General features: G+C 41.8%; 1 protein-coding gene across 4 annotated transcripts in view; it reads right to left on the bottom strand.

Moving 5' to 3' along the window:
• The window catches only part of FNBP1L (formin binding protein 1 like), a 78,213-nt gene extending 65,837 nt beyond the window's left edge, over positions 1-12,376 (bottom strand). The window contains exon 1 of one of the 4 annotated variants that reach the window (XM_048497509.1): positions 11,884-12,376. In XM_048497509.1, coding sequence (XP_048353466.1) covers positions 11,884-11,907 — 24 coding nt within the window. In that variant the 5' untranslated portion in view covers positions 11,908-12,376. The remainder of the gene's footprint in view (positions 1-11,883) is intronic. The other 3 variants (XM_048497511.1, XM_048497510.1, XM_048497512.1) reach the window with 3 other exon arrangements.
• Positions 12,377-12,771: the final 395 nt, after the last annotated feature.

Raw genomic sequence — 12,771 nt, 5'->3', positions numbered from 1 at the left:
CACAATGCATAGCTAGTATTCTGCATTTCACTTGGTAGTTCACAAACCACGCAAGTCATCTAGTAAGAAATGACTAGGTTGTTAATGATTAATGGCTAAGGTTGTTTTATTCAGTGTATTAGCTAATGTTAATTTATTTTACAAGATTATAAATACAGATCCAGTCTAATCATTTTCAAAAAGTATTATTATTGTTATTACTGTTAATTTCTTTGTTTTCCTGTATTTTTTGTTGATAAATTAATTATTATTTTAAAAAGAAACAAACCATGCAAGCCTCACATGTGGACATTCAGTTTGTTTATCTATGGTTGCCAGAGTTATTGTGCAGCAAATCAGCCATGATAGGCTATATTGTGGGATATAAAGAATGGGGAAAACCCAGTGCCAGTACTTGGTATATCTGCCTTCTTTTGCAAACATTATTTAAGTTGTTTATTTAAAATTGAATAGGAACATTTTCTAGATTTTCAATTCCCATTTTGCCAGAAAACTCACATCACTGTCATATTTTGACCAGTATGTCTGGGTTTTGCCATGGTATTGTTAGCATGCCTAATGCTTGAATTAAAAGTCTTATTTAACGTTTAATGAACTGCTGTGATATTAACTAACTTACAATCAATCATACTCAGCATCCTCTAAAGCATGAATTGTTTATGTTTAACACATCTGTATAGTTGATTAAAAACAAACTCAGTTTGCCTGTTTTTGGGCATTAATGATATTCTAGTCAGAAATGTAGTGAGCAGAATGACTCAATTTTTCTGGAATGTTCTGAGCAATGAGAATACGTAGAAATTTACGCAACTACGGAATCTCTGCTCAATGGAGAATGTGAAGCACCTGCGAGTGTCTGAGTGCTTGTGTCTATGTCACAGAGATACAATAGAGCTATTTATTAGGCTGTTCAATATATTCTTGAGCAGGACACCACTTACATCCCCATATTGGCAAACGAGGTTTATTTATAATCAATTGCGCAGATACGTTAAATATCATCTGGGAGAAATTCTCATCAAAGTGACCAGCACAGTGGACCTTTGGCACACTGCTTCCACATTAGCTGTACCCATATCGGGGCATACAATCACTCTAAGTAGGCAATATGCAAGTTTCCCCTTCACCCAAGCAAAGACACAGATGTTCAACCAGTCATGTATTATGTTAACCAAAACAAAAACAAGCAATGGAGCTGCCAGGTCAAAACATTTCTGTTTACCTAGGCTTTTAATTAAGGAGTTGATCTTTTAATAAACACCTTTATAGTGTGTTTTACTCTGAAAACTGTTATTCATTTTAAGCAGCTCAATGGTCTAAATGTTGATGCTCTGGCTGGGTTTTTAATGCTGGATTTTAACCACTTTTAGTGTTTTATGTAGTAATTATGTTTCATCTTGTAAGCCACTTCAGGCAGGATTCTTAGAGAAACAGCATAAACAAAGATCAGCCAAGAATCTGTGTTTTAGGAAATCTATTTTATTCAGCAATACAAGTCAGTCTCAAGGGTGAGTATTTAATTAATCCTGTTTCTGGTATTACAAAACATCATTTCCCCTTATTTTCCTGCTATACAGTGGAAAAAGGCATAATTACCCACAAGGATAAGTCTTCAAATGTTCTGCCAAGTTGCCACTGAACTAGACTATGTGACTGTAAAAAAAACAAAGTACAATTTACTATTAGCAGCATGTCACTTTGGGGGGGGGGGGGAGTATCCACGTTCATAAACCTATCATCATCACTGTAAGTTTACTGTGGTGCTGAATTAAGATTTCTCTGAAAAGATTCTGATCTCTTGAAGCTAAACAGAAAACATCCTGCACGAATATGTGATTCCCTTCACTACACAAACACAATATTACAATAATTGCCACTGCTGTTAATAGCTGTTTCTTATCCCAGCATTCATTAAGCTATGCAAAAGTCACAAGTACATAGTGTTGTTTTGCCAGCCTTATTTTTATTAGCATACAAGCCTAGATGGACAGTCATTATGTAAGAAAACCAAACTGTCACAAAGGAGAAACTAAACACAGGAATACAACAGAAACCAAAAGGGAGTGCTTGAATTTCCTTGGATATTGTTTTTCACTGAAAGCTGCTGTATTTAAAGAACATGAGAGAAACAGCTGAAATGACATTCTGAAAAGGTAAAGAGATTCCCCTGTTGCAAGCACTTGGCCATTACTGATCCATGGGGTAATGTCATATCATAATGTTTACTAGGCAGAGTGTTTACGATGTGATTTGCCATTGCCTTTCCCTATTGTCTTCACTTTATCCCCAAGAAGCCAGGTTCTCATTTTACCGACCATGGAAAGGAGGACGGTTGAGTCAACCTTGAGTCAGCTACCTGAGCCCTACTTCCATCAGGATCGAACTCAGGTCATGAGCAGAGCTTTGATTGCAGTACTGCAGCTTGCCACTCTGTGCCGTGGGGCTCACTGAAATCACATTCTACAAAACTATATTTTAAAATGAAGCTTACAAGTGATTAGCTCAGTACACAAATAACTATTTCCCCACTTCGCTTTATTAGAAACTGTTCAGTGCTAAATGAGGTAATGCCTGTGATTGAAGGATCCCAAACACCTAAGAGATCTGAACATGGGAATATCAATCTCCTCTGAGGTCTATCACTATACACTAAATGACACCACTGGTGATGGGACATTATGGAATTGCACACGTTGCTGTGGCTTGTTGTGGTGAAATGGGAAAGGAACAGTAGCAGCAAATCAATTGCAGAGGCCAGCAGTATGTGCTCATGGAAACGCGAAGGCTGATACTGTGCGATGTCATTGATGTGTGTGACCGCATCCTCCCTCACTTCCCTTCCCTTGCATGGCACCCCTCCCCCTACTTCCCTCCCCTTTCCCTTTGCTAGAGTGGGTGGGTCATATCCAAATGCTGGGCCCCCTCCCTCCCCTCCCTTGCATGCCACCCCTCACTCTCTCCCCTCCCTAACTTCTCTTCCCTTGCATGCCTCCCCCTCCGTCCCTTCCCTCTCCCACCCTCTCTTCCCTTGCATGCCACCCCTCCCCCTCCCTCCCTTCCGTCTCCCTCTGCTAGGGTGGGTGGGTCATATCCAGATGCTGGGCCCCCTCCCTCCCCTCCCTTGCATGTCACCCCTCACTCTCTGTCCCCTCACTTCTCTTCCCTTGCATGCCACCCCTCCCCCTCCCTCCCTTTCATCTCCCTCTGCTAGGGTGGGTGGGGCATATCCAGATGCTGGGTCCGCTCCCTCCCCTTCCTTGCATGCCACCCCTCCCTCTGTCCCCTCCCTCACTTCTCTTCTCTTGCATGCCTGCCGCTCCGTCCCTTCCCTCTCCCTCCGCTGAATGTGTATGAGAGTAGGTGTGTTGTATGGTAGTAGTGGGTGAGGCACAGAGAGTGAAAGGTACCTGCGTGTGAGAGGGGGAACCCCACCTGACGTCTCACACGGCAACGTGTCCACTCGAGTTATTGCCTATGTACTGTTTTCACTGCTCATATCTGGCCATCTGAATGAACATTCTAAGGGCACGCACATTCTAAGGGTGACAGTTACACACAGGCAGCTTCATGGCCTGGTGTGCCAGGAAAAAGATGTTTTACCTGGCTCAGGTGTGTTGTCTGACAGCGGGAGGTACGTAAGAACACAGACGGGGGAATGAGAAAGTGTCTGTGAAATTTTCAGAGCGTTTTGGCCAGCAGGTGCAGGGTTATTCTCCAAGCAACAAACACATGGTTCCATTTTATATAGATAGATTATTGAAGTATTTTTGCCAACCTGGAATATTTCACTAATGGAGAAAAAGATCTCAAGACCAATGATTCACTTTCTCTGGAAACAGGATTGGAAGTGTCAGACATCCATGAAGTTGGATAACTGCTAAAAAGACACTGACTAATGCTATTAGGTAAACCAAAATACAGCTGGAGTAGTAATTGGCCTAAGACCTTTTTAATATTTTTTATGTTGTATTTTCATGCCTGGACAAACATTTCAATGCTAGAGTAAGGCAGATACACAGTTAGCCATTTGCCAGCACAGCTGGAGGGAATAATTCCTTCCAGGCAAGTAACTTGCCAAACCTGTCACACCAGGTGCCATATGATACATGCAGGCGGGAAGGCTGGTAACATTTTTGTGGGCTTTTCATATCTATTTCATCATTTAGTGAAGTAAGCAACTTACTAAAGAACTTGTAGAGAATGTTTTTATCCGATCCTTGATGGTGTGAAAAAATCCCCAAAGAATATATAGCTAAGTCAATCAAGAAAGTCTACTAAAAAACAACATCCAATCCAAAATCCAAATCTTTTCAACCTGACTACACAACAACCTATCTATAGATTTTTTTAATTGCTAAAAGAATTGCTAGAACCTTTTGAGATAAGTTAACAGATTTTTCTTCTTCTTTCAAACACACATCTAGAAGAACAATAGCTAATACAAGTTGAACCAGAATATTTTAATAGTGCTCTGAAAAATACAACTGAAAGATCCTCAGGGCTATTTCAAATAGTATAGTTTATAATCTCAGGTGCAGACACACAAATGGCATCATAGTCATCAACTATCCCATGGAAACATGAGATAATATAGCCTATAGATAACATTTTCTATAGCAATTAGTTATGCTAACCAGCTTCCTGCTGGATACAGATGCCACCCAATAACATTATAAACGTCTAGTTTTCTAAAAACCATGCTAAGGGCCACTTCATACATTTTGCAGTCATGTAAAGAGTTCCACCCTTCATGAGGTGGTGACTCCATATGGAAGGTCCTTTAACCATGCAGTTTCTTACATCATTAAGCAATTATACCCTGCTTTCTGACAGTGACAAGAAGACCCTTCATGCAATGATGCTGCCAAAACACATTAAGTGTCATAAAAGGGTGTGACATGCATACTATGCTAGACTATTGATATATTTCAGTGATAGCAAACCTTTTAGAGACCGAGTGCCAGGGGCGGAGCAAGGGGAAACTGCACCTGAAACACCCCCACTACGGCCACGGAATGCCCTCGCCTCGTCCCCACAGGGACACACACCCAGTGCCTTTGCCCCCTTGGTGCTGTGCCACTGCCAAGTGCCCAAACTGGGGTGACGGTGCACGTGCCCACAAAGAGGGCTCTGAGTGCCGCCTCTGGCACGCGTGCCATAGGTTCACCACCACTGATATATTTGTTTAAAAACGACATAATTAATTAGCTAATTACTTGTTCCCTCTCTCTTCAGTTCTCCTTAGAGGAGACAAAACTAATATTTATGAAAGATAGGTGCCTAAGGTTACAGTCGTAGGAACACTTTCTTCGAAGTAAGCCCTACTGAATAAAATTAGACTTACTTCTGAGTAGCCATGCTTAGGCTTGCAGGTTAAGTTGTTTACATGCATCCCTGAATGAGGACCATGTTATTAATGGGCAAAATAATTTTCCATTATTCAGTATTCGAGCTTTCTACATCTTAATTAGCTTGACATGCTATTACACATCGCCAGAAAACACAGCATTCTCAGCAGATCTGATGATCAAAAGTTTAACAGAGAATAAGGGTTCAAAGAAAAAGCTCTATTCCATAAGTGCAAATCCTAGTACAATTATACAATTTGTTAAAAAATAATGGTACTTTTCAATAACTATGATTTTACTATTTTACTATCTCTTCTATTAAGCTACATTGATGTGCCATTTCTACACTGATGTACCACTCCTAAAAACAAAGTCAATTTCTCTTTTACTTTTTCAGATGCTAGAAAGTATCTCTATCTTAAAGGAAATATCTCTATCTTCAAGGAAAGGAAATGATTTTATTGCATTATTGTTTTTACTGTTTTATTGTTCGCCGTGCTGAGCCCTGCAGAGGAAGGTGGGATATAAATTGAAACATAAAATTTTTTTAAAAAGTCAAGACACACTTTGGTTCAGATGTCTCAAATTTTATTATGTATAAATGAACTTGTATCTTGAGTAAATTAAATTGGTGGATTGGGTTATACAAAAAATGGAAAGACATCTTTAAGGGTGAATCATCAGAAAGAAATACCTATGCTCTCCTTTTGAAACAACCATTATAATATACTACCACAAAAAACTCTATTGATGGGGCAACAGTCAGAGATGTTGAGCTTGTATTCAGGGCAAAAGGAGATTTTCTCTACAGCTGTTCAACCTTTGTGAAAACCAAATAATTTAGATACTACAAACAATATAATGCAAGCCAACTTCACACTGCATGGACCTATTTGAAAGGGATAGTCTCTGCTGTTTCATAAATTACTGTTTCTGAACAGTTGAGTAGGAAGCTTAAAATATCCCCTGGTTGAAACTATGAGACGTAGCCAATTAATAAGAACACATTTTACAGCCAGATAATACATTTGAAGAAACTGTGCATTCCACTGTCCAACAGTGGAATGCACTACCTCAGAGTGTGGTGGAGTTTCCTTCTTTGGAGGTTTTTAAAGAGAGGCTGGATGGCCATCTGTCAGGAGTACTTTGATTGTGCGTTCCTGCATTGCAGGGGGCTAACTTGATGGTCCTTCCTCCAACTCTATGAAACATTATGTTGATCAGGAGCAACTGAAATGCCAAAGCTGCATCAAAAACAATCTATTCCAGGTGTCTCTAATGCAGGACTTACAGGCGCCACGACATCCACCAATACTTCTCCTGATGGCCATCAAGCTTTTTTCAAAACTGGGAGCATCCATGTGGGCTTTGACCCAGCAAGGCTTCATATTAGCTACAGAGATTTTTTAAAGCATTGCTTTGGCAACAGCTGCCACCACACCACAAGGATCTTCACTATGTGACTGAAGGTAAACTGCAGCAGCCATTGTATGGCTGGCTTTACCTTCGGTAACAGTCGTTTTGTGGTAGCCAATTAGTGGTTGCACCCACCACATTCTGTCAAAATTTTAAAAGGTGCTTTACAGCTCAAAAATGCTGAGGACCCCTGATCTATTCCTTTTTGTTATGAAGAATTACACTTCTGCATTGTACATTTCATCTTCATATACTAAAGTATTTGGATATGTGGTGTGATATTGTTAATTTGTTTTAAATCAATGCAAATCTTAACTTCATAAGGCACTGCCCTTTTACACTGTGTAAAAATGTACAATGCAAAAGATAAAAGTTTGATCTCATGCAGGCAATCTTTCATGCAGGATTTTAAGAAGCATGATTAATTCTTTTATTGCTTCCAGGCAGAGAGGACTTATAGAGACCCCACAGAGTTTTCAAGGCAAGAGATTTCAGAGATGCATGTCACACCCTTGGTATTCCTTGGAGGTCTTCCATTCAAATACTTGTCAGGGTTGTGGCTGAGTGTGCGACTGGCCCAAGGTCGCCCAGCAAGTTTCCATGGCAGACTTGAGGATTCAAACCCGGGTTTCCCAGACCCTAGTCCACACTTTAACTACCACACCATGTAGGCTGTCAAAACATTGTGATTAAAATTGGCAAACAATTAAGTAAAATTTGTTCAATGAAATATATAAACTGAATTGGGCCTCAGATTTGAACTTCTAATTCCCATTCACCTACTTCAACTGTAAAAAAAATTCATTCAGTATAAGTAAGATTGCCTTAAAGAATTTTTAAAAGGACTGGAGAAACCTGTGTACATCTACTCGAGAAAGAAAAAGTCTTTTCAGAAAGACCCTATAAATTGCCACACTTTAAGACACCCTCCATACCACAAAATTCACACAAGCCTATGCTCGTATATACAAGATAGAACCTCAATGTTGAATTAATCTCAACCACTTCCTGGACCTTCTTTGCATTTAAAGAAGGTGGTTGCCATCCTAGGGGATTAGGAAAAAATGACAAAACTGAAAGGTTTGAATTTTGAAAAACCGATGGGTGAAGAAGGATCCCTAGGTGACCCTATGCAGAATGCAGTTCAAACCACTGTGACAACCAAAGAATAGGCATTTTTACCTGTAGCTGCCATTTTGGAAAAACCCAGCCGGGGGGGGGGGGTGTCCCAAATTGAAAAACAACAATTAGAATGCAGTTAAAACTGCTGGGATAGCCCAAGGGATTCCAGAGATACAAGAGGTTTTATCTGGGGCAGCCATTTTAATGGGACTTTTTTTTTCTACAGCAGAAGCATACTACTTTCATTTGCGCAGAACCATATTTTTTCCTTTCAGTGGGACAGAGTAGGGAGGCAGAATCTTTTTTCCTCCAGTAACAAACAAAAGAAAACCTATGCTATTGTTTTCTAGTATTTAGTCACAAAATAACCTATTTTTAGAATGTGTGGTTTTAACAGAGTGTTACCCTGCAAGAGCCCTGACCTGGATACTCCAGGTCAATCTTACCATCTTTCAGAAGTTAAGCAGTACTGGCTCTGATTAGTATTTGCGAGACCACTATGGAAATCCAGGGTTGTGATGCAGAGGGATGCAATGGCAAGCCACCTCTGAATGCCTCAGAAGTTAAGGAGTATTTGGCTCTGGTAAGTATTTGGACCACCAAGGAAATCCATAGTTGTGATGTAGAGGGAATCAATGGCAAACCATATCTCTGAATGTCTCAGAAGTTAAGGAGGGCTGGCTCTGGTAAGTATTGGGACCACTTCCAGGGTTGTGACGTAGAGGCATGCAATGGCAAACCACCTCTGAATTTCTCAGAAGTTAAGGAGTGCTGGCTCTGGTAAGTATTGGGACCACCAAGGAAATCCAGGGTTGTGATATAGAGGCACGCAATGGCAAACCACCTCTGAATGTCTCAGAAGTTAAGGAGGGCTGGCTCTGGTAAGTATTGGGACCACCAAGGAAATCCAGAGTTGTGATGTAGAGGCACGCAATGGCAAACCACCTCTGAATGTCTCAGAAGTTAAGGAGGGCTGGCTCTGGTAAGTATTGGGACCACCAAGGAAAGCCAGGGTTGTGATGTAGAGGCACACAATGGCAAACCACCTCTGAATGTCTCTTTCCTTCAAAACCCCACAGGATTGCTGTATGTCAACTGTAACTTGATGGCAAAAAAAGCCCTGCAAGAAAACACATGTGCATACCTGGAACTATCCTGAGAAAAAGTGTTAAGTGAACATATACCATGCTTGAACCAATGTGTGATAATTCTAACTCAGAATGCTTTTTTCCATCCAAGTTGTTATGTTGGAAAAATCATAAGGTTGCTTTTTTTAAAAAAACAGTATTAACCCACAAACTATACATTTCAGTGAGTGAGTGAAGCAGAATTTTTGTGTGTTTAAGTAACCTGGGGTTTATTTATCAGCTATAGTGTTCTCACATAATGAACTGTTTTAGTACATAGAGTGAAACCATGGTACATCTTCCTTTGGGAGTCGTGTCTCTCAGTTTTCAATTCCACATATTTTTAATATGTTGAATTATTACTGGAGGAATTCATCATAAATCTCAGCAATAGGACAGATTCTCTAATTCATTAGCCAAGAAGAATACTTAGATGACAGAAAACTTCTTATTGCTCTGGCACCATAACTTGCTACCGGTATCATCCCCCCCCCCCTTTATTTGAAAAAAGAGTTTTGAAACTAGCATGCTGCACCAAATATGCCATGTTTATACCAATATGAAATCAACAAAGTATTAGTAGACAAAGCCTAAATTACACCTCCAAAAATCTCACAGACTCTTTGCCAGAATTCTAGGATTGTATGTGAAATGCTTTACTGCAACTCTTTTACACTTTTTCTATTTATTCCATACCCTTCCATTCACATCTGCTTTCAAAACTGGTCCAAAACTGGCTGTTGGTTACTATAGAGCCCAAAAGCATAATCACTATGCAAGGGATAGCCAAGTTCTTCCTCCACCCCAGGCCATGGTCCACTGAAATCATGGCAAGGGGGAGGGATTTTGCAATAGTGGGTGATGCTAACCTCAGCTGATTACTGGTACTCACTTTCATGTACTCTGAGCAGACAACACTAATTTAGAGGGATGGATGGTCTGATTCAGTAGAAGGCAGCTTCAAGTGCACCAAATATTAAATTTAACTGACATAAACAGCATGCTAGGAAACTCTTCTGATCTCACACAGAAACAAAAAGAGAGGACAGTGGTTCCAACAGAAATCACAAACATCAGTACAGGCTGATAGCCTGATACCAATGCCAAAGCACAAGGGGAAACAGCAAGCATCATTTTTTAAAAATACAAATGTTAAGAATTCAAGTTTTCACGGCACACATTTAGAAGTTTAGTTTTAATAAAGCCCACTGTAAATCCATAAAACCAAACTACTATGAGTTTTATTAATGTATTCTTGTGTAAGAACTCTAGGAACGTCTGGCATTTAAAAGGAAGGGCACACACAAACATATTTCACTTTATTCATAAGAGAAACAATGACTCGTAATAAAGTACAGGACTGGAAAGGTTAACATAGGACCTCAAAAAAATCCCATGTAAAAAGTTTGCTCTACAAAAGCATCAATGTCTACTTTGGCCAAGGTAATTCTATGAGTAACTACATACAATTTTTGTGCCTCTGTGTGTTTTCATACTAATGTGTGAACACCATACATCATCATGACATACTACTGCACTGTCAGCCAGAAAAAAAAACAAACCAGTGTATAATCTACTGGAGCCAATGTCACAACATCAGGTAAGTGGACACATTAAATGACAATGGTCTCCATCTTTCTCCTATGAAAACTGCCACACATCAACAACAATAATGCACGATCTGGCAAAGTGAGTATTACTTTCCCAGAATTTCTTGTTTCTTTACATGCTATATCCCCTTACTGACTCAAAATAGGGAAGTTGTTGCCAGCAGCATACAAATGGTAACTGGTACCATAAGCTCGATGTCATATCATTAGCTTCCCTCCCATTATTATCATCAGCAAACTCTAGTAATTGAAATTGTCTTAGAAAATTTCAGAATGCACATGGAAAACTACTTGCCCGTTTCTCAATTATCCATCCAGATATTTAGCAGAAAGCATTAAAATGATGTATGGGAAGCAAAAATATTCCATTACCCAAGCAACAATATCTTAGAATGTCAAAATATGGGTTTTCCACCAATTCAAATAAGATTCTACTCATACCACCAGCAAGACTGAAATCCACAATTCCTTTCACTTATGCCCTCAAGTTCAATTAAATGCAAGAAAAATACTGATTTCAGGTTAGCAGCCTTCCTCACCACATATTTGCTACAGTCCTATGACTGTCTCACACACCTCTTTTTATGTTTCTGGTAACCCCTTCCTGGTACACATCATTGTCTGAAGCTGGATGCAAAGCTGACTCACACCAAGGGAGAGTGTGTGTGAAACCGAATGATCTTTATTTCCTTTCTTCAAGGGGGGGAGGGGAGGACAAAGGTGCACATAACCATTGATTTTACGGGTCCCGACACTATTCCATTGTTTAAGGCGAGAGACAGAAAGACTCGAAGCATGTTGAAGACGATCAGATCAAAAATGCAGTCAATCAATTAAGAATGTGGGCTCGGCTGTCCTCCTATTCTACAGAAAGAGCCGGAAGATCCTGAAATAGGGGGACACCCGACAACGGGTGCGGAACAAGGCTCGGCGCTTGGGAAGAAAAGGACTCCAGCCTAAACCAAATGCGGGAAGACTAATCCGAATTCGAAACGCCGCCCTCTTTTTTGCGACCACCGACTCAGCCATCTCACGCTCGGTGGCCAAGGCAGCCCCCCTCTCCATTTTTCCCTCCACAAAGCAGCCAAAATGCTCCCCAAGACCCGCAATCGCCCCGCCACGCCGTGTTCCAGGGAAGCATCTGTCTCCCCTTAACGAGTCTCCCCCCGACCCAAAAGCCTGCCTAAATGCCTTCCTTTTTGCCGAGAGATAAATGGATCCCAGACACAATAAGCAGGGGCGAGCGAGCAGGGGACTCACCCACAGCTCCGTGCCCCAGCTCATGGCGACTCCGCAGGCGGCGCAGACTCCGCTCCTTTGTGGCGCTTGGGGTGACTCCTCCCGAGGTTGGTGCTGCTCCCCCGGCCGCCGCCGAAGACAACAGCCGCCGACTGTCCCCTCAGACGGAGAGCCGAGCCCCCTACTCTCCCCCGGCGCCTGAGAGAGGGACACGGAGAGGCGGCGGCGGCGGCGACAGCGAAAGCAACCCAACGCTCCGCCTTACTCCAACATGGGAATTGGGAAAGAAAAGAGGGGAGGAGAGCCGCGGTGGAGGCTGGGAGGGAGGCGGACTCGGGCGCTCCTCCTCAGGGAGGCCGCGGAGTGAGGAGCCAAAGCGAGCCGGCTCCTTGGGCGACGTTTGCAGGCAGGTTCTTCTTCCCGTCGGCGGGACCCGCACAGGCAGTCACAGGCTGGGCTGCTTCAAGGCTGTTTTCTAATGTAGTAGTAATAGCGACAAGCCTTCTAAGTTTAAAGCAAATCCGGCAGGCACAAAAGGGCCTCTCGCCCAGCCCGCTTCCTGGCGGTCGACTGTGTAGGGGGGGATGTTTAAAAAGGCATTCAAAAATGTGATTCCACGCTGAGGTACCATCTTGCGTGGTGCAACTTCTAAGGTGGCGCGATGAGTCGTGCGTAGTCCAGGCGGGCGGTCTGGCAAAAATCTTTCCCCTGGGAAAGGAGTGGGCTCGAGGGAGGTCTGGCGGAAACAAGGATGTCTCATCTGAGGGGCAATGCTATTTTCTTCTTTTTTTTAAGTCATAAGAGAATGCCTTAAAGAATAGTCAGCCAACCACTAGTTGATCCTCCTACCCAATTTGTAAAACAGATACTGGACACATTCTTGGTTTTCTCTTTGTGTGGAACAGGCAC

Source organism: Sphaerodactylus townsendi, linkage group LG05 (assembly GCF_021028975.2).
Source record: "Sphaerodactylus townsendi isolate TG3544 linkage group LG05, MPM_Stown_v2.3, whole genome shotgun sequence".
NCBI lineage: Eukaryota > Metazoa > Chordata > Lepidosauria > Squamata > Sphaerodactylidae > Sphaerodactylus > Sphaerodactylus townsendi.
The sequence above is the reverse complement of the archived record's forward strand: the minus strand, read 5'-3'. Positions and strand labels throughout refer to the sequence as shown.